The sequence below is a fragment of the Balaenoptera musculus genome, chromosome 10, assembly GCF_009873245.2.
Source record: "Balaenoptera musculus isolate JJ_BM4_2016_0621 chromosome 10, mBalMus1.pri.v3, whole genome shotgun sequence".
Taxonomy (NCBI): Eukaryota; Metazoa; Chordata; class Mammalia; order Artiodactyla; family Balaenopteridae; genus Balaenoptera; species Balaenoptera musculus.
The window spans coordinates 7313876-7336601 of NC_045794.1; the positions used below are offsets into that span (position 1 = coordinate 7313876).

The 22726-nt window shown below is 39.6% G+C and overlaps 1 protein-coding gene across 2 annotated transcripts; it reads right to left on the reverse strand.

Moving 5' to 3' along the window:
• Positions 1 to 12244: 12244 nt before the first annotated feature.
• Positions 12245 to 16748, reverse strand: NANOG (Nanog homeobox). 2 transcript variants are annotated; one of them, XM_036866079.1, is made up of 4 exons: positions 16408 to 16748; positions 13997 to 14265; positions 12812 to 12898; positions 12245 to 12665 (listed from the first exon to the last, which is right to left on the reverse strand). In XM_036866079.1, the coding sequence occupies exons 1-4, from the start codon at positions 16556 to 16558 to the stop codon at positions 12249 to 12251; spliced, it is 924 nt and encodes a 307-aa protein (XP_036721974.1). In that variant the 5' UTR covers positions 16559 to 16748; the 3' UTR covers positions 12245 to 12248. The 2 variants fall into 2 exon arrangements, with proteins under 2 accessions (XP_036721974.1, XP_036721975.1); XM_036866080.1 differs by having other exon boundaries at positions 12249 to 12624; positions 12816 to 12898; positions 16408 to 16558.
• Between the last annotated feature and the right edge of the window lie 5978 nt (positions 16749 to 22726).

A 22726-nucleotide genomic window follows, 5' to 3' on the forward strand; every position in this document is an offset into this window, starting at 1 on the left:
TGGAAGATATGGTGAGGAGAAGGAAACTTCCCAAGGTTCTAAAACAGGAAATTGGTGAGCCCAGGGCACTGGGGGGAGGTGTGACCTTCCAAGTGAGCTTCATGCCGCCTTTGGTGGCTTTGCCCAAAGCAGACTTGTCTAATCTGTGGTTCAAAACCCAGAGTTCCAGGATTCTAGCCTTCCCTAAAGGTAATAAGACAAATACATGATCTATTTTCATATTTCAAAAAGGTTACTTTTACTGACTGGTAATTATTTATTTCCATAGATGCTACTTTTATTCTTCCCAAATAGAAATATTTATTATTTTTACGTGGTAATATATGCTCTAAAAAGATTCCAGTAATAGAAAGTGAAAATGCCCTCAAAATTTTCCTTCCTAAAGATAAACACTGCTTTTTGGTATATATCTATCTTTCCCACATTTTATTTATGTCTGTATATTACATAAATAGAATCACCTTAACTTGTAAAATAATTTGCCTTTTTACCTTAATAAGCAATGGAATTTTTCCCCATGCATTTAATCCGCCTCATCTTTTCTTTTTTTTTTTTTATGGCTGCATAAATACTACAGTATTTGGATATGTCAGGACATGTTTAAGCAAAGTCCTATTGGTGGACATTTAGACTTAAACATTTTTTTTTCTAATCTATTACCAGCAATGCTACAGTGAGTATCTTTGTGTGGTGGTCTGAATAATGCCTTACATAAATTCCTAGAAATGCTCAAGGGTATTCATATTTTATATTTCCATGCACATAACTGACATTTGTTGCATATATTCTATGAGCCAGAAAAAAAATATATCAGATGATTACCTAATTAAATCCTCACAGCAAACCTTAATGCATTTTAAATTTATTTTAGTCTTGATATCAAACACTTGCTGTCCCCTGGGATAAGCCAGTTGATAAAGTGAAACTTTTTTATACAATACATAATAGCTGATATTACATTCCAAGTTTTTTTCCCTTTGTGAACTGGTTTCATAATCTGAATATAATCAATGTCTCAGCAATTGAGATAGAATATATGAAATTACTAACACACACACACATTTATGTAGAGAGATCTGTAGTTACAATATACACCAAATTCTAAAGTTACTTGTGCATGAGAGCTGGAGAGGGGTAATAGACATGATGGAAGAAATTGCATTTAAAAAAAAAAAAAACTATACATCCTTCAGAATTTTTTTTTTAACACTGTGCAATAAACATGGATTTTTCTTTTCAAATTTCAAAACAGATGTGTTAATTATGAAAGTTTTAAAAATCAAGTCATAAGAAATTCCTTTATTAGTAAATTAATTGAAATTCTTTAATATAGAGTTTTTATTATTAACTTAAAAAAATATCCCGGGCTTCCCTGGTGGCGCAGTGGTTGAGAGTCTGCCTGCTGATGCGGGGGACACGGGTTCGAGCCCTGGTCTGGGAGGATCCCACATGCCGCGGACCGACTGGGCCCGTGAGCCACAGCTGCTGAGCCTGCGCGTCTGGAGCCTGTGCTCCGCAACAAGAGAGGCCGCGATAGTGAGAGGCCCGCGCACCGCGATGAAGAGTGGCCCCCGCTTGCCGCAACTAGAGAAAGCCCTCGCCCAGAAACGAAGACCCAACACAGCCATAAATAAATAAATAAATTAATTAATTAATTAAAAAAAAAAATATCCCTACTACTGTTTCTTGGGGTGGTACACCAAATCTAAAATATAGGTGACCCAAACAATGAAGCAGGACTCTATAAAGCAATTATTATTTCTATGTCCTAAATAATTCATCATTTATCCACTCATCCGAAATGCAAACTCTGGGTATATACTTGTAACCTACCAGAATTTTTTTTGGTATTTTGTGGCATGTATTTTTAAATCCAAATAGAATAAATTATTCATATGATTTTTTGGCTTACTTTTTAAACTTAATATATTATTAAAGTGAACTCAGTCAAATATGCAGTTTCCTTATATATTTGGTAGTATTCATGGGCTCTCTACCTTGTAAAATTAACTTTACAACTGTGTATCTGCAGCAGCTCTACACTCATTACTATGTAGCAGAAACTGTTGGTTTTCCACTCATACCCAATTGGTTTAACCTCTCCTAAATGCCACTGACTTTTTTTTTAATTGAGGTATAGTTGATTTACAATATTATGTAAGTTTCAAGTGTACAACAAAGTGATTCACAATTTTTAAATATACTCCATTTATAGTTATTAGAAAATATTGGCTATATCCCATGTGCTGTGCAATATGTCCTTGTAGCTTTTTTTTTTTTTCCTGGCCGTGCTGTACGGCTTGTGGGATCTTAGCTCCCAGGCCAAAGATCCAACCCATGCCCCCCACAGTGGAAGGGTGGACCCCTAACCACTGGACTGCCAGGGAAGTCCCCTTATTTATTTTATATCAATAAATAGTAGCTTGTATTTCTTAATCCCCTATCCCTATCTTCCCCCTCCCCACTTCCCTCTCCCCACTGGTAACCACTACTTTGTTCTCTATATCTGTGAGTCTGTTTTGTTATATTCATTTGTTTGTTTTATTTTTTAGATTCCACATATAAAGGATAATATACAGTATTTGTCTTTCTCTGTCTGACTTATTTCACTAAACATGATACCCTCTAGGTCCATATATGTTGTCCCAAATGGCAAAATTTTATCTTTTTTTATGGCTGAGTAGTATTCCTATATATATATATATATATATACACACACACACACACATATATATAAATCACACATCTTCTTTATCCATTCATCTGTTGATGGATCCTTAGTTTGTTTCCGTATCCTGGCTATTGTAAATAATGCTGCTATGAACATTGGGGTGCATATATCTTTTTGAATTAGTGTTTTCATTTTCTTCAGATATATGCCAGCTGTGGAATTGATGGATCTTATGGTAATTCTATTTTTAGTTTTTTTAGGAACCTCCATACTGTTTTCCATAGCGGCTGCACCAATTTACATTCCCACCAACAGTGTAGGAGGGTCTCCTTTTCTCCACGTCCTCACCAACATTTGTTATTTGTGGTCTTTTTTTTTTTAATAAATTTATTTATTTTTATTTATTTTTGGTTGCGTTGGGTCTTCGTTGCTGCACGTGGGCTTTCTCTAGTTGTGGCGAGAGGGGGGACTACTCTTTGTTGTTGTGCACGTGCTTCTCATTGCGGTGGCTTCTCTTGTTGCAGAGCACAGGCTCTAGGCACACAGGCTTCAGTAGTTGTGGCTCACGGGGTCTAGAGCACAGGCTCAGTAGTTGTTGTTGTTCAGTAGTTGTTCAGTAGTTGTTGGCACACGGGCTTAGTTGCTCTGTGGCATGTGGGATCCTGCATTGACAGGCGGATTCTTAACCACTGCACCACCAGGGAGGTCCCTATTTGTGGTCTTTTTGATGGTAGCCATTCTGACAGGTGTGACATGATATCTCATTGTGGTTTTGATTTGCATTTCTCTAATGATTACGATGCTGGGCATCTTTTCATTGTGTCTGTTGGCCATCTGTATGCTTTCTTTAAAAAAAAAAAATTATTTATTTATTTTTGGCTGCTTCGGGTCTTAGCTGTGGTGTGTGGGCTTCTCTCCAGTTGCGGTGCGCAGGCTTAGCTGCCCCGTGGCATGGGGGATCTTAGTTCCCCAACCAGATCCCATGTCCCGTGCACTGGAAGGCAGATTCTTAACCACTGGACCACCAGGGAAGTCCCCATCTGTATACCTTCTTTGGAAAAATGTCTGTTCAGGTCTTCTGCCCATTTTTTAACTGGGTTGTTGTTTTTTTTTTTTTGATATTGAGTTGTATGAGCTTTTATCTATTTTGGATATTAACTCCTTATTGGTCAAATAAGTTGCAAGTGTTTTCTGCCATTCAGTAGGTTGTCTTTTCCTTTTGTTGAAAATCAGCAGTCATCAGAAAAAGCTGTGCAAAAGCTTTTAAGTTTAATTTGGTCCCATTTGTTTATTTTTGCTTTTGTTTCCTTTGTAAAGGCCATCGTCTTTTTATCAGGAGGTGAATCTTATTTGATATAAACCAATTATGCTGATCTCATTTGTCAAATTGTTAGTTTAATCATGGGCTTATATCAATTCTGGATAATATGTGAGGGAAAGTTTGCTGAAAGGCTTCTGAAATTTTTCTGGCTTTTTAATTGTCTGCATGGAAAGCCAATAACAGCAGCAGTTCTCTTGGGAACCGGAGTAACCATAAGCAACATCAGTGATGAGAATTTTGGTCTCTGAATATCACTCCTCAGTAAAAGTAACAAAGGCTCCTTGGAGAAATGGCCAATTCCAGGAGAATGTGTAAAATGGGCCAGAACAGCCAACTGTCCCTCCAAAAATGAACTATATGACCAATGTTCTCCCAACAAAAGTACATAGGCAACTAACTTGAAGGAACTTTCATTGTCCTAAGACAATACAACTTGAGCATTGAAAAAAGAATGACTGCGATAGATTGGCCAAACTAGTATAAAAGTTTGCAAAATTAGCTACAGAAATCCAGTAGGATTTTTTTCATACCTAAACTGATCCAATTTATTTTATATTTACCTCCTTTTGGCTAAAATAATTATGATTTTCTCAAAAGTGGTTTTTAAGTTTTTTTTAAATTCTATTTTCCAAATTTTCCCAGGTTTATTTAAAAATGAGGATGCCTGGTTGAGCATATGTGCACCTCCTGAAGGAACTGTAGCCATGTACTTATTATGACCTTGATCACTGGTTTATTACAAAGAATATAACTCGGGGACAGCCAGATGGAAGAGGTGCACAGGGCCAGGTATGGGGGAGAGGTGTGGGGCTTCCATGCCCTCTCCAGGAACATCACCCTCCCAGCACCTCCGTATGTTCACCAGCCTGGAACCTCCTCCGGTAGGATTTTTTTGTTGTAAAAATGAATTCAAATTCTTTTCAGTAGACTCTGATTCTCTGATTTTACTGTGCTTGAGTATTATCTAAGGTACTTGTTAAAAATGTCTATTCTTGGGTTTCCCTGGTGGCGCACTGGTTAAGAATTCGCCTGCCAATGCAGGGGACACGGGTTCGAGCCCTGGTCCAGGAAGATCCAGCATGCCTCAGAGCAACTAAGCCCATGCGCCACAACTACTGAGCCTGCGCTCTAGACCCCGCGAGCCACAACTACTGAGCCCGCGCGCCTAGAGCCTGTGCTCCGCAACGAGAAGCCACCTCAATGAGAAGCACGCGCGCCGCAACAAAGAGTAGCCCCCGCTCGCCGCAACTAGAGAAAGCCCGTGCGCAGCAGCAAAGACCCAACGCAGCCAAAAATAAGTAAATAAAATAAATATATTTTAAAATATCACATGCCATAAAAAGTTAAAAAAAATGAATATCTCATCTTGTTTTATGAAAACTAATTGAGAGAATGAAATTTAAGTAGTTATCACAGTACTGGGCACATAGTTGCTATAAACCTTAGTTGGAGTCCACTAAGATAATATCTAATACAACACTGGATGTGTTACTTAAGTTTCCAGAATGTTAGTTTCTTTTTTCCTTTTTTTTTTTGCCCCTCCTGCACGGCTTGCAGGATCTTAGTTCCCGGACCAGGGATGGAACCTGTGCCCCTGCACTGGAAGTGCAGAGTCTTAACCACTGGACCGCCAGGGAAGTTCAGTTTTTTACATATAAATGGTAGTTAGCTTCAGAGGGTAGCTTAAGGATCATATGAAATAAAATTTTTAACTATTTTCCTACATAAAAGAGGTCTGTATAAATGTAAAATACTTTTATACGTATTTTCCTCCAAGATGAAACTCGAGTTTTTACTATTCTTTTGGAAGATGCAAACAGCATAAGGAAAGGCAAAGAGCCATCCATGGAATTAAGAATAATAAATCATTTTTCTCTTATCCTGACAAAGACTGATATAGCAGATAGTTAAGGGCTTTTTATCTGTAGAGGGTAGAGTCTCAATAGATAAAAGGAACCATTTTTATTGACTTAACGAGATAGAAATTGATCAAGTAGAAATTGATCAAGGAATCTGTGGGAATTGGCACACTTGTGTTTAATGGTTCATCAGACAGCACTGAAGGAATCCACAAAGCCTTACAGTTTGGGGAATGGATTGTTGGTTTAAGTGGCTGAGGATGGATAAGACACCTAAGAAATGATATCTAGGATCTGGGGGAGGCTAACTAAGAATTAGGGAAGAGTTGCAGGAGGACAGGAATTGTGTGGCTAATCGGTGTAAATCGGTGTAAAGTGCATTTACTGTATTGTCTGAGAATGTTCACTTTGACTATGGAAAACAAATGAAATTTACGTAACCTATATGGCACATTAACTATAGCTAAATAAGACATGAGATTTAGATGTACATGTGCACAGAACACAGAACATAATGGGAGGAGCAAGAGGAACCCAATACTCTTATTTATTCCAGCACTAAATATCCTTATGTACTAGAGGCACCCAACATCCATAGCTCTTAAATTGGCCATCCATTGGTGACACCCATTCCAACCCCACTTGTATTCTGCCTAAGTTGTGAAAATAAATTCCACAGCTGCTCATCAAGCTAAGGAGAACTATGTTTGTGGCCAGGAGTACCTGCCTTCAATGTCCCAGATAGAGCAAGCCGCATGACTGTCCAGCTATATTCCTTCTGCAAAACCGTGGCCTTAATTCAATCTCAAATTCTCGTCCTCCATCCTCGGTCACTGTCACCACATCATGCATCCGAGAGACGGGTCACACGAACATTTCTACACTTTCTATCCCTCTTGAGACCCTAAGTGCATTAGACTGACCCATCTCCTGCCCCATGCTTTGTGCCGTGTGAGTTTAATTCATTTAATAGGATTCTAGCATCTCAATTTGATCTGTGAGGTTTTCTGTTCAATAGCTTCCTACGCAGTTATACTTGGAGGTAGAGCTACTTTGCATTAAAGTAATTTCCCAGGCATTTAACCTTTTAAAATTCTCAAGGACACTCTCTCACAGGACCACAGGGTAGACACCAACCACCCAGGAACTGGGAAGCCCTTAAGGAGAAGCTCGCCACCAGCTGCTGCTTTTCAATCTGGTTTCACTTCAACCTCACACAGAGGAATCTATTCAAATGCCTACATTTCGGTCGAACTAACTTCCTGTGCCAGAAGCTTTTGTCGGCCCCAACTGCTTCTTTATCTAACAAATTCCCTTTATCTCCCACTTGAGGCAAAGCTCACTGGGCCCCGGGAGGCATGCAGTATTTACTAAGGGCCCTCCCCCCTTTCCTGCCACGTCTCGCAGTTGTCTGCCTTTACCTTTGGGTCTCAAAGTCATGGCGTTTTTTCCCTGTAGACACCAAGTTTTCTGAATAGTAGGATTATTCAGAACAGGATGAAATTTGTCCTTTACCCTGAGAATTGGGTGCTTGAAATTCACTAAGCAAAGTCTACACTCTTCCCACTTCTGGGCTTTGAATCCAGACTGTGGAATTCAGAAGACCCAGGCAAATTCAACCTAGTGTGCCTCTTTTCTTCAGTCACAAACTGAAATGGAGATGCAAGCTGAAAATCAAGACAACGTGAATTTTAAAAGCTAAAACATAATAAAGTAAAATATGACATTGGAAGTAACATCCACCTCCTTTAGGGAGGAAGATGAAGAGAGCTAGATTTTCAAAAGGGATGTGGAAAGATGAGAGGCTGGCAGGTGACTTTATAATTTCCTTTTTCACCTTATTTCCTTCTATTATGCTTGTATACTTGGTAATCCCGTGACCAAAAGAAAGGACAACTGAAAGACTTTAAACTGCTGTCATTAACAGCAACATAATTTGTAATGGCAAATAATCAAAACAGAAACAAATTATGTGTAATATTATACAGCAATTAGCATGAGTCAATACAGCAATTAAATTCATTGATGGGGAAAGATACGTATTTTTAGTTAGAAAAAGTGAGTTGCAGAACAAAATGCATGATGTAATCTTATATTCGGATAGGAAAAATGACAATTCTGTTTATATGTCATGTGTATGTATGAAAATGTCTGGAAAGACAAAGTTAATAGTGGTGTTAAAGTTAATGATCCTTTTTTTTTTTAATGGAATGACAAAGTCACAGATGTTTGGAAGAACCAAAAAACTTAATCTTTCCCTGGTTCAACTACCTGAATTTCACTCTTTTCTTCATTATCAGAAATGTTTTGATAGAGAATATTTAAGGAAGAAACTATTTCAATCCCGGCTAAAACATTTAATAAAGAAAATAGGTAATCTTAATGTTCTTGAATGTAGTTGTCAATTTTTAACATTTATCTAAATTATCTCAGATAGATTTCTAAATTTTGACATGCAAAGAGGCTGAAAAGTGTAATGCCAAGTGGAAAAAAAAAAAGGCTTTCAGAAGAGGAATGTATGGTATAATCCTGTTACAATGTATTAACAGCCCATTAAAATTGACATGTAAAAACCACCCATGTTACATATACTAAAACACCTGTAGGAATATACTAAATTGCTAATGTTTACTAGATTCACTTCATTATGTACTTCTCTGTTGCTTAAATTAGTTTTTAATAGTAAGATTCTTTTAGTTTTGCGATCAAAATGTCCAGTCTTTTAAAAAAAGACTTTTTAAAGACCTTCTTTGGGGGACTTCCCTGTGGTGCAGTGGTTAAGAATCCGCCTGCCAATGCAGGGGACACGGGTTCGAGCCCTGGTCCGGGACGATCCCACATGCCGTGGAGCAACAAGGCCCATGCGCCACAGCTACTGAGCCCACGCTCTAGAGCCCACGTGTCACAACTACTGTACCCCGCGTGCCTAGAGCCCGTGCTCCACAACAAGAGAAGCCACCGCAATGAGAAGCCCGTGCGCCGCAACAAAGAGTAGCCCCCACTAGCCACAGCTAGAGAAAGCCCACGCGGAGCAACGAAGACCCAACGCAGCCAAAAATAAATATATATTAAAAAATTTAAAAATAAAAACTTTCTTTGGTTCCTTGGTGGTTGTGGATTTTACTATCCTGCCGCCTTAGGTTTTTTACCTTTAATACCTATTGGGGATAAGAAACAATAGATGAGGGACTTCCCTGACAATCCAGTGGTTTAAGACTTTGCCTTCCAATCAATGCAGGGGGTGTGGGTTCAGTCCCTGGTCAGGGAGCTAAGGATCCCACATGCCTCGGGGCCAAAACGCCAAAACATAAAACAGAAGCAATATTGTAACAAATTCAATAAGGACTTTAAAAATGGTCCACATTAAAGAAAAATCTTTTTTTTTTTTTAAATTTATTTATTTATGGCTGTGTTGGGTCTTCGTTACTGTGCGAGGGCTTTCTCTAGTTGCGGCAAGCGGGGGTCACTCTTGATCGCGGTGCGCGGGCCTCTCATTATCGCGGCCTCTCTTGTTGCGGAGCACAGGCTCCAGACAATTGTGGCTCATGGGCCCAGTTGCTCCGCGGCATGGGGGATCTTCCCAGACCAAGGCTCGAACCCGTGTCCCCTGCATTGGCAGGCAGATTCTCAACCACTGTGCCACCAGGGAAGCCCTAAAGAAAAATCTTAAAAAAAAAAAAAAGAAAAAGAAACAATAGGTGAATGGCATTTCTGTAAATGGCTAATTTCCGAAAGCAAATAAAATGATGAACATCAGAAATCCATCTCTCTCTGCTTTCTTTTCAATTTTTTTTCCTTTTTCTGCCTTCTCTTACTTGCTTCCTCTTTCTTCTCCAGTATCCAGCACAATGCTTTAAACATAACAGGTGCTCCTGTTCTTTCTGCCACTCTAATAAAATCTTCCTGAATTAGCTGTTCCTTGCCTATTCCCAGTGTCTTATAGCTGCACTTAATCCAAAGCAAAGACAAGGCTGTGAAAAATTGGAACATGGCACAGCGCAGAATTGGGGAGCTTACTACTTCGCAGTTTCCTGGGTACTATCTCACTTTATAGTAGCTATTTTCCCCAAAGTTTCCAGGCTCTGGTTCACCATTTAGTTATTTCCTCAAATTTGTTGTCAATTCATCTTGTGAAGTAGTTTAGAGCCAAGAATTCTGGAAATATTAAAGTGACATATTATCTTAAAAAAAAAAATTCTACTTTAATCTCTTCTAAGAATTTTTCCTTCACTCATGCATCTAAAATGTAAGAAGAGCCAGGTGGTAGCAACAGTGATATCCTGATTTTTTTTTAAGAAGTCACACTCAAATCTGCTTGATTACAAGACTAAAAAGTGCTGACAGTGATTTCATGTAGTACAATCAATGCTTTCTGTTTCCATTCCCTGTTCAGTTAACACGATGCTTGGCAAAAATATCTGCCAGCTAAAAAGAATACTGTGTTGAACTTAGGTCTTGGCAGAAATTAATTATCCCTGACTTCCTCTTTAGTCAAATGTCTAAACTCATTGGGTCTGATAGTATTATAGAGCAACATTGGGAAAACTGGGGGGAACCACGAGGGAAATGACTAAGAAAACCGCTCTAGTTATTCTCAGCATCTCTGCTGTTTCAGCAAGTTGGAGGTTTCCATGGAGCAAGAAGGCAGAGTGAGGAATTAATGGGCTCCCAATCCGATCAACTTGGGGCAAGCCAGGATGGGAAAAGGACCGTTAAAAAAAAGGGTTAGCATCAGGCATAGCTCCTTCTAAGGTGAGAACACAGTTTACCTGAAAAAAAGTAAAATTCTATTCCAAATCAGCCTTAGAATTTACTTATATATTGGTCTATGATCCAATTTTTTAAAAAAAATGTTGAACATTATAGACTCATACCTTAAAACAGTGCATTAAGTTGTGCTTTGCAGGGACTTCCCTGGCGGTCCAGTGGTAAAGACTCCGTGCTTCCACTGCAGGGGGCGCGGGTACAAACCCTGGTCGGGGAACTAAGATCCCACATGCCGCACAGCGCGGCCCCCCACCAAAAAAAAACAAGAACACGAAACAAAACAAAAAACCTGTGCTTTGTAGCTGGTCTACACATTTAAACAGTGTCCTAAAAAATAAAAGCTGTCATTTAAAAATAAGCTTATTTCGGAAATAAAATAAAATAAAATAAAATAAAAATAAAAATAAGCTTATTTCGGGACTTCCCTGGCGGTCCAGTGGGTAAGACACAGCGCTTCCACTGCAGGGGGCCCGGGGTTCGATCCCTCGTTGGGGAACTAGATCTCTTGCAAGCATGCCACAACTAAGGAGCCCGCCTGCTGCAACGAAGATCCCACGTTCCGCAACTAAGACCTGGCGCAGCCAAAAAAAAAAAGAAAGCCTGTTTCAACATAGCTTTTTCTGGCAGAAGAGCAGTCACAGAACCTTTCATATGTGAGTTACAGGGGGAGATTCTAATTCGTCCACCTTTCCCCCTCCTCCCTCAGCGCCCTCTACCTTCCATTATTTGCCTCGCCCCTGGCTGCCCTTTATTTAGCCTCTTTACAAACCTAAGAACTCTTGTTTATCACTTCTTTGCTCCTGATCTTCCAGATGTGGCACTCTTCTTTAACTGCAAACAACCACAAATTTTATTGTTTCAACATTACACACACGAGGAGGAAATAAGTTTGTTCAGGTTTAATTAGTCTTCTAGTATTGTATATTTGGTTACCTTTCCTTTACCCACTTCTAAGATAGTAGTCTCCCAGATGGCTAGAAGATTAACTTCTTCCCCCCATATCAAAAAATATTCCCATGTTTAGTCAGATTTTTACTCATTGAATCACTGGGTGAAATCAGGGGAGAGACAACTAAATGTAAAATGGGTAATATTTTTATTTATTGGTACTTATAAACGAACCAGCCAACTGGTAGTATTATGGTGTGGACAAATCAAAACATCTTTCTACAAATACTAGAGTGGTGGAAAAAATTAGGGGTTGTAGTAAAATAGCAAAAAGGGGAAGAGGAAATCAGTGAAGCACATTGTAGCTTAACCCTTCACCTTAACAACTGAGGCTCTTAACAAGTAGAGCCTGCCCATCCCAGAAAATATGAATAATCCTTCATCACACATCTTTGTACTTTTGCTCCCTATTGAGGTTAGGTTCTAGATCCTAAAGATATCCAAAAAATAGTATTATAACCTAGTTATCTATAGCCGCCAGTCATCTTTTATCATGTTGTCCGTAGAAGCCAATGCTTCTGAAACCTCTTTGATTAGACACCAATCATACACCCCCAAATTGACACAAAAGGCAGAATGAAAAGCAGCTTATCAAGGCAGAGAGATACGTAATTGTAAAAGAAAAATTCTAGGGAAGTAATACAGTCACGGCTCAAATGGAGATTGAATAATACAGCCATCGTTACAAATCTTCAGGCTGTATGTTCAGAGAGTAATTTGGGAATAAATCCATGATTTGCTGTTGGGAATTGAAATACTTAGCAGTTTGCTGTATTATGTTATAGCTTTCGCCGGCAGTTTCCAAGGTGGCCTCCAAGTCACTGACAGGAGAATTTTGCTGGAACTGGGTCTGGGGCTGCAGGAATTCCTCAACATAGTTGTTGAATTGATTGTTCCAAGTCTGGTTATTCCAGGCTTGGGGGCACCAGGTCTGATTGTTCCAGGGGTGGTTGCTCCAGGACTGACTATTCCAGCTCTGGTTGCTCCAAGTTGGGTTATTCCAGGTCTGGTTACCCCACATGGGCAGGTTTCCGGAAGAGTTCGCCAGGCATCCTTGGTGGTAGGAATAGAAGCCCGGGTATTCTGTAGTTGCTGGGCCCTTTTGAAAGAGAAGGATGGATTAACTGAAAAGGTACAAGGAAAATCAGAATTGTCTGAAGTAGGGATTGCATGCTTCAGCAATGGATACAAATCTATCTAAAAAGTCCTTGTTAGGAAAGAGCAGAAAAATAAGTTTCCTGTTACCTGAGTCACAGTGTTGCTATTCCTCGGCCAGTTGTTTTTCTGCCACCTCTTACATTTCATTCTCTGGTTCTGGAACCAGGTCTTAACCTGCAGGGAAAAGGTAACAGGAAAACACAAAATACTAGTAATGCAGGATGTACTGGGATCAAAGAATATTAAGTTTTTGTTTGTTTGTTTGCTTTTTCCGATAGCTACAACTATCTCAAACTCGGAACAAAATTTTAACTTCTAGAGTCCTTTCTTAAACCCTTCAATCTCTGGATGAATTTCGAGCCCCTCAGGTCAGTGGGCTACTTTATGTTTAATAAACCTAACCAGATAGAACAGAACACACCATAAGTCTGCTACTAACTAGGAAGTTCATGTTTAAATGTCTACCCATTAGTCACAGTTAAAGGTAATTTGTTTGCAATAAAAAACCCACCTCCATATAAGCACATTTACATTTAATGTGATAATGGTATTTTAATTCAGGAATTATGAAACATACCACAAGGACAGCTATTTAGAAAATATCAAATTATATTGCAGCACAGAATAAACTAAACTTTGCAGATGGTTTGTAGTTAGAGAATGAGATCAGAGAGGTAGAAGAATATATATATATAAAATAAGATCATGGAACAGGACTTTCCAAGTATGGCACCAGTAACTGAATAAAATGGCCAATAAATATATGAAAAATGATTAACAGATAGAAACAAAACATACAATTTTAATTTTAATGAGAACAAGTGTTGGCTAGGGACTCTCCTAACTCGGAAGATAGGGGGGGTGTAGTCTTCCTTTTTTTAAGGAAAACTGGAAACATTTTCACAATTTTGGTTTGTGCAACAAGGGAAGTGGTTAAATAAATTATGACACATTAGGGGAGGGGGTGGGGGAGGGAAGGACTGGGAGTTTGGGATTAGCAGATGTAAACTGTTTCATGTAGGATGGATAAACAAGGTCCTACTGTATAGCACAGGGAACTATACTCAATATCCTGTGATAGATAAACCGTAATGGAAAAGAATATAAAGAAAAGAATGTCCAAGAAAATTGACACATTGCCACAAAACACATTACAAAAAGTTCCATTTTCATATTAAAAGTTAACTTGTTTGTAGGGGTGCATAAACAGGGTACATAGAAATTAACCTTGTTTCTTATTTCTTGTTGTATCAAACAAGAAAACAACCATACCTGTTTGTAGCTAAGGTTCAGGATGTTGGAAAGTTCTTGCATTTGCTGGAGGCTGAGGTATTTCTGCCTCTGAAATCTGTCATTGAGCACACACAGCTGCGTCTGAGAGAACACGGTTCTGGTCTTCTGTTTCTTGATCAGGACCTTCTCTTCCTTCTTCTCTGTGCTCTTGTCTGCAGCCATGGCCAGTAGTTTTACTCTGGGGCTTGTGGAAGAATCAGGACTGTCCTGAATAAGCAGATCCATGGAGAAGGAAGGAAGAGGAGAGACTGTTGGGAACAAAATGACACTTTTCTCTAAAACTTCAAATATTGAAAGTTTATTGTTTTCAAAGCACTATTAAAGTCCTCAGAGCTAGATAATAAGTAATAGCTTTATTTTTAAGCAATCCTGAACACTTTGCTAACCTTTGCGCAAATGCCATTTTGCATGTCATGGACATGGCTAATATCATGTATTGCTGGGAAGCGGAGGGGGGCTCAAACCTCTTCTTTCTGCCAATCAAAGCTCAGGAGCCCACACCCTGACTGTTCTCAAAGGTCAGAATCATCATTTGACTCCCACCTTTGTGTCCTTCCATAACTTCCTTTATGTACCTTAATCATCACCTACTTCATTTTTTTTTGGTGGAGCCGCGTGGCTTGGGGGAAATCTCAGTTCCCTGACCAGGGATTGAACCTGGGCCACGGCAGTGAAAGCGATGAATCCTAACCACTAGACCACCAGGGAACTCCCACGTAATTTTGAAACAGATGATCCAGGTTCTGAGGACCCTATAAAATCAAGTTTGCTGCCTGGTCTTAATACCAGGACTATCAGGAAATGTGAATTCTGATAAAGCTCCTGTTTCAACCCAGACTTTGTGATTTCATCTCCAAAATTATTCCTCCCTCATGGTTTTTTTGTTTGTTTGTTTTGGCAGTTGGGCTAAGCTAATCATAGGTTTTTTGGGGGTTTTTTTGACTGAAGTATAGTTGCTGTACAATATTATATAAATACAGGTGTACAAATATAGTGATTTACAATTTTTCAGGGTTATACTTCATTTATAGTTATTATAAAATACTTGTCATACTCCCCGTGTTGTACGGTATACCTCATGGAGTTTCTTTCACTGATTAAAATGAGGTAACAGAAATAAAAAATTTAAAAACCAAATGAGGTAACATATAAAAAATTGTCTAGCACAGGGCCTGGCATATATTATTGACTTTGTAACTAAAAATTTATTTCCTGTATTACTTAGATTTATTGGCACAGAGGTATTCCCAGTGCTTAACTCCAATTCTACCCTAAGTCGTGGAATAAATGGACAGGCTTTAAAAGGCAAAAAAATTCACAATTTCACAAGTAGATCTAAGAAGGGAAGTCCTCAACTAATGGCTAGAAGTGGAGCATGTCTTAAAAATTATCTGTGCACACTTGCACTTGGCTTGCTAGGAGGACATGTCCATTGCTCATTCCCGAGCTGTCTACCTCACAATCCAGCGCTGTAGCTGTATTTTCAACATTTGAAATTATAAAAGGACATTAACACAAAATTTGGAAAAACAGGGTAACATTAAAATCCAACAGTCAAATATAAGTTATTTTGTTTACTTATTCCTTTCTCCACAACTTACTTCTATGGTTGTAATCATACATGTAAACAGATTTTAAGCTATTTTATGCCATAAATGTTAAAAATAGCATCCCTGGGTAAAGGCTGGTCTACCTTTTTATTTCTAACAACTACCGCCAAACTGATTTCCAAAAAAGTTTGTGCCGGCTTTACAATATCCCGAGCACCTCTCACACCCAAAATTACCAATTAGAAGCCTAAATATTAAGAGTATAGAATTCAAAGCCAAACTGGATTTCAAATCTGAGCTCTCGCCACTTTGACTGTCAGCGTATTAAACCCTTTTGGAATCATCCACCATAAAATGGGGTGAACACTTCCTCGGGATTTAGGAGACTTGAGCATAGCAGGTGCTTACAAACTCAGCTGCCCAATAATGTCCACACATCCAGAGGTTAGGGGAAGAGCCAACCGCTACTGTAGTAGAAAGGTAAAACATTTCCAAAAGGTGCGTTTCATATATGTTAAGATTTACACATCAGTTTATCACATCACATTTGCGTTTCCACAGTGCCTACACACGTAAGCTCTCAAATACACCGTGTACAGCTGAATGGCTGAGTCCCGTGTCCCGCGTCTCTCCGTCCACAGCTCTTATCGCCCGGAACATTGGGGAAAGGGCATGACCCCATCAAGTTACAGTTGAAAAAGAGGTGTCGAGAGGATTAATAGATAATGACACCTCCTTATATTGATGGGCTCAAGAGGGAAACAGATAACCCTTACCCTCTTTCCTTCTTTCCCTTTCCCTGAAGGAACTTAGCTTCTCAAGGATTCAGTATTTTCTTACCAGTCTCCATGTCGTGGGTCTCAGCAGATGACATTTGCAAGGACACATAATTTTCTTCAGGCCCATAAATCTCAGGCATTGGTGAAGATTCCCTAGAATTGGATGCTTCGGGGCCACGCAGGCTTTGGGGACAAGCTGGGTCCACACTCATGTTGTTGAATTGAAGGAGAGGGAGAAAACCAAAGAGCTAGATAGATGGTAGGAAAAGTCCAGGCTTAAGAATCTAGGTAGAAGAGCTTAGAGAAAGGTGAAGATCTACAGGTGTAAAAGTATTTAAAAGATGGGATGAAGGGAAGTCACCTGTGTGATAACAGAAGCCTACCAGCGCAATGTAGGAAAATGACAAAAAAATTTGTGGAGGCTCTAGACTTATAAGTAAGGCTCCACCATACTTCGACCCGCCTCTCCTGGCAGCCCCACGCCCACACACACCCTTGCGAATTCCGAGTTAATCCTGTCTGCCAGCCTCACCAAGGCCATTGTAATGCAAAAGAGAGCTGCTGAGTAGCCTAGACTGGGTGGGGAACTGGAAAACTGGGACCGCGGAACCTGGAAACAAAATAAACCCAGCAATGAAGTACTTCTAGGTTCACCCTGTTTCCACCTTTTAAAATCAAAGATGCACCTCCAGTTCCTGGGGCCCAGCTAAGGTGGTTGAAATTCCCACTAGGACAATTAATTCCCTTGACTTGAGACCCCTTAGGGTCTCAAAATCAGGCTCGTTATGGCAGAAATTTCAACAAGCTCCATTTTCCTCTTTGGTTCACTCCAAGGTCACAATAAAACACATACTGAATGTTAAGGCATCGGTTGAGGTTAAAAAATAGTACTTGTTTTCAACTCCCACCTAAGTTCTTTCTTGTTTTTTTAGCTTTCAGAAAAGCAAGTATTTTCAGCAGGACAAAAGCCAGAGGAAAGGACCTGCGGACCTAGGACCTTGGGTGCCGGGTTAGTCATTATACATAAACCATTACTATGGAGGATTTTAAATTTGTTTTTATACACATATTACTGGATAGAATCTTGGCTCAGCCACTTTAATAAGTCTCAGTTTCCTCATCTATAAATAGGGGCAAAAGTACCTTCTCTGTGTTGTAAGAATCAAGGAAAGTAAAGTGCTAAATACTCGTAACATTTGACATGTCAGTGATCTACAAACGTGGCTGTTAATAGAAGTTCTTTCAGGATCCTATATCCATGACCTCTAAATTTGAAATTACCTTTTTGTTGTGATTTTTATTTTAATCTAGAGACCATGAAATCTAACATTGTGTGACAGAATGAAAGCACCACCTTCTTATTTTACCTGGGACATTACTGGATTCCTAGATGTAAAATAATAAAATTTATTGACCTGTAAACAAACCCAATTGAAAACAGGGAGAAAAAGAACGTTCTCTAGGCAGGTGATATTCCTATAATGGACTTGCCAGAGCAAATGTGATAGGTTCATTTTAGAACCAGTGTTTGCCCTCCTGTCTGTTCCTCCTTCCCAAGCGATCATCTTCTTGTCTTTTTTCCCCTCTGGCTCTTTCTTTAATTAGCTTTTCCTTCTCTGGCCTGGCAATCCTGTCAGGCCCTTCAACCCCACTCCATCCTCATTCTCATCTTCTTCTTCTTTTTTTTTTGGTTTGTTTTCCAAAGGAACAGTTTTTAATATTGGGTTCCAGCACTAACATATTTACGGACAAAAGTATAACAATCTACGGTTTTCAATTTTCCTCCCCATTCCCAAATTCAACATTCAGGAATTCTAAGATTTTTTTTCTTCTTTCCCAACCTCCTATCCCCAAAAGTAAACCCTTAGCAAATTCCAATTATATATTTTCCTAAGATACAATTCTTGACTAATCCTCCCATGCACTCTGCTGCTCTGGTCTCCACCTGCGGGCTTTGCTCCCACGTAAGCTGATTTTTGCTCACAATTCAAAGATGCCACCTTGCAAGCTCAGGAGTATTGCCAGGTCCACACAAGGGGATGAAATTCTATGTAATCTTTTCTTTGTCTTCTCAGACCATCATTCTGGAGGGGAAAAAGAGTTTGGAAGAGGGGAGTCAAGGAGAGGGTGGGTGGAATACATTGTGCTTCAGGCAGATAGCCTCTGTCTCATTAGAAATAGAATATGATTTTTTAAAAAAAGGGAATGTGAGGGACTTCCCTGGAGGTCCAGTGGTTAAGACTCCGTGCTCCCACTGCAGAGGGTACGGGTTCCATCCCTGGTCCGGGAACTAAGATCCCTCACACCGTGCTGCGTGGCCAAAAAAGAAAAAAAAAAAAAAAAGGAATGTGAGAATGTGAGGTGGTGGATGTTAAATAAACTGATTGTGGTGATGATTTTGCAGCACACATATATATATATATCAAATGATTACGTTGTACACTTTGAACTAATACAACACTGTATGTCAATTACATCTCAATAAAATGGGGAAAATAAATTTAAAAGGAGGGAAACTAGATTTCCTGGCTCTCAGTCAGCAGTGTTTGGTAAACGGGGGCAGTCAAGGACACCAAATACTTTGGTTTGCCTGCAGCTCTCTAAACTGCAGGTATGGGAAGTTTTGTTCTTTGCTGTTGGGAGTCTTTGCATGAAAGCCTGAGACGAATTCACCCCATCCCCCTACCTGGGCCCCATTGTATCTAAGGTAAGAGCCTCCGGAGAGAAAGACCAAAGGGCAGGGGGCTGGTGGCTGGAAGGCAGGCTTACTGCATTCTTTGTCCAGGAAAGCAATTTGAATAAGGCTGAGAATGCCTCGGAAGCTGTCAGAGACCCTGGGTTTGTTGGGGTCGCTGGGTGGGTGGAGGAGGGCTGTGTTATAGGGGGCTCGGGTCCAGAGCCTCAACTGCAAAAAGTGATTCAGTGAAGTCAGGATTGTAACTTTTATTGTTCTAAGAGCAGCATCTGAGAAAAAGGAAAAAAAAAAGCTGAATATGAGAGAGGAGAAACATTTTACAGATATGATTTACTCTTTATTTATGGATAAGAAATGCACTTTGGGCCACACAGTCTTTTAAGAGAGCGGGCCCTGCTAACTCTGCATTTGTCAAGGATAAGGGGGACTTAGCAATCATCACCAGTATCAACACAGACTTTCACCGCCCCTCAGTTCTCAGGCATGGGGTATACATCAAACATGTGGAATTATAAAATGTATTGTTGATTTATTACTGGTGGAATTATTGAATTTATTATTGATGGATCATTGCTTTTACTCTTCACCCCATTATCCACTTGAGTTTACCTGAGTATGCCCAGACTGGTAGGCATTCACTTGTTTTCTTTTTGCTTAATTCTTGTGTAAGTTTCTGCTCCTATTTCTCCCTTCTTTACATTGTTTCACTCTACCTAATAAACCCATTCTATAAATAACAGTTTCTTGTCGATATACATATACACATGTGTGTATATATTTTAGTGATATAACAAACATTGATGGGCCAGGAAATATTTATTTGTCACTGGTTCAACTAATAGTAAAAGAGTGCCTAGCATGTGCCTGAGAGGAAAAAAATAAATAAACGTCATCTCTACTTCTGAGGAGCTAACAGTTTCGTAGAGTAGTCAAAATAGACCAAAAAGACAATTACAATGCTGTGCGATAAGTATTGAAAACCAACCAAACAAACAATGCCAGGAGGTATATAAGAGATGCTAAGGGAGAATAAACAAGGAAGATGGGAGTAGGGGAAGGGAGCCAGGGAGGACTTCTTGGAGGATCTTAAGTTGAGCTTAGATAGAAAAATGTTGAGAGGATAAGAAAGGGAATTCCAGAAAATGAACAATTTGGGCAAAGGCATTAGAGAAAATGATGGGTTTCAATACTGTCACTTAACACGGCTCGAAGGCAGGGTGCAGTGGAAGGAATTGTGAGAGAAAACGACAGAACTCATCTATAGTGAGCTTTTGCTGTATATAATGCACTGTTGTGTCTGTGTTGTAGCCACGTTAATTAGCATCTAGCCCAGTGTCTGATATGTAGTATGTTTGAGCTTTGTGCTTTTAATAAATAAATAAATACAGATGGAGATGTTTAATAAGTTCTTGGAAATTAGAGTTGAGAGGCCTAAGAGGTAAAAAGTGACCACAGGAATAGTAAAAAAAAAAGAAAACCCAAAAAACTAAGTTTTGAATTAAATCTCTTCCTCTCATTAGTTTACACTTTCCTGGTGTTCCTTTTACTAACCTGGTGGTTCTCTGTCTCCTTTCTGGTTCTTCCTCACCCCTATATCTAAAAATTAGAGTGTACCCAAGTTTAGTTCTCAAACCTCTACCTATACTCAATACCTTGGTGATCTTAGCCTATCTTATGACTTTATTTTATTTTATTTTATTTGGCCACAAGGCTTGCAGGATCTTAGTTCCCTGACCAGGGATTGAACCCTTGCCCTCGGCAGTGAAAGCACGGAGTCCTGAGGACTGGACCGCCAGGGAATTCTATCTTATGACTTTAAATACCATCTATCAATATAGGCTTTTGTCTTTCACGTGTATGTCTTTACCCAGACCTATTTCCCAAACTCAAGCCTCTATCTATCCAACTGCCTACTTAACATCTCCACTTGAATTTCTAGTAGGCATCACAAAATTAATATTTCCCAAACCAAACTCTCAGTGTTTCTCTCTACACAGCCTCCGCCGCTGGTCTTCTCCATCTCCGTGTATGACAATTCCATCCTTCTAGTCACTCGGCAAAATCCTAGAGGCTTCTTTGTTGACTAATGCCATCAAAATATGGAAGAATCTAATTGCTTCTTTCTTTTAATTTTTTTTTCTCCCCATGTTTCCTTTTTCCTCTGTTTGAGAGAGTTTTTGATCGTCACATGGACTAGGGCATAGAAAATCAGCAGAGTAGCGAGAAATGGTTATTTCTTATAAAGAACATGCATTTATTTTGTTATTGCCTGTGTCACAGGAGAGCTGGGGGCTTGAATTGCCTGCGTCCTCTGGCAAAAGAGTGAGCTCACATTGGCGTGTGTGCTAGCCCCAGCTGCACTTGACCTTTTCTAAGAACCTCCAAGGCTACAGCCCTCCCCAAACCACCATCTATCGCTTGGATTATTCCAATAGCCTCCCAACTAGTCTTCCTGTTTGCACCCTAGCCTTCAGGCTATAATCTAGTCTCCACGTATTGGCCTGAATGATTTTTTTTTTAAAGACATGTCACAGGAAGCTATTCCTTTGCCCACAGTCCTCCTTTAGTTTTCTCACATTCAGAGTAACAAGTCAATATACTGAATTACAGAAGCCCTCTTCCGGCCTTGTACTTGACCTCTGTCTTGTGTCCTTGTGTTCTCCCTCGTCCTCATGAAACTGGCCTCCCTCTCCTGATACTGGAACAAACCAGGAAACCTCCAGAATCAGGGCTTTTGCCCGTGATCAGTTCCTCCCCCAGAATTATAACGAGCTTGATCTCGCCCTTCCTTTAAATCTTTAATGTTCCCTTCTCAGTTATGTCTCCCCCTCCCTATCCTCCACTTGACTTTTCTTCATAGTACTTATCATCTTGCATAATGTATATTCTTTCTATCTATCTATCTATCTATCTATCTATCTATCTTCTATCTATCTGTCATCATCTATTTCCCACTACCACTAAAATATAAATTCTGTGAGGGCAGTTATTTAAAATTTTTTTTTTAATATTTAAAATTATTTATTTTATCATTATGCACATTGAAGGAAAGCATTATAGGCAGCAGAGTTCTTTCCCACCATAAAATTTACACCCATTTAATTAGCTAGAAACACTAGCTTGAAGAGGTACTGATATATTCCATTTGTAATAATTTCTCTACAGCAAACAATTGTCTTACAGTTGGAACAAGTTGAAGAAAATATTGTCTCACAAGTCTTTTTTGTTCTTTGAGTCTCAATCACCAAGAGTTCAAGGGACTTAGAGAGAATCCTGGTGTCCTGTATGGCCTGATGAATGCATTAAAATCAAGCAGTGTATTTGCATTCTGAAAATACTCTTAGCTCCATACAAATGTTGCTTGGGTTGTGGAGCTCACATTTCTCCCACTGGCACTATGCATCTGAAGGACATTTTGTTATGAAAGTTTCACACCAATTTTGTTTTGTTCCTTCTTCATTAGCCGCTGTGCTTCCTTTTCCATTTTCTTCCTTTGTTGTTCTGCTGCTCTCTTTTCTCTGTCTGCTATCTTCTGCTGCCTCAGAACTTCTTTGGCTTGCCAGGCCGCATCTTCTTCTTCCCACGCATTGGTATTTTCCTGCCAGGTATCCAAGTCACCTAATTCAGGCTACAATAAAACAAAACAAAGCAAAATTACAATGGTCAAGAGCCATCCTTTTTCCAC

Excerpts from the sequence above, each read along its gene's own strand:
- NANOG (XM_036866079.1), bottom strand. The coding sequence starts at position 16,558 with ATGAGTGTGGACCCAGCTTGTCCCCAAAGCCTGCGTGGCCCCGAAGCA. Across the intron at positions 14,266-16,407 it reads GACCCACGACATGGAGACTG|TCTCTCCTCTTCCTTCCTTC; the intron begins GTAAGAAAATAC and ends TGTTCCCAACAG. Across the intron at positions 12,899-13,996 it reads TGAACCTTAGCTACAAACAG|GTTAAGACCTGGTTCCAGAA; the intron begins GTATGGTTGTTT and ends TTTTCCCTGCAG.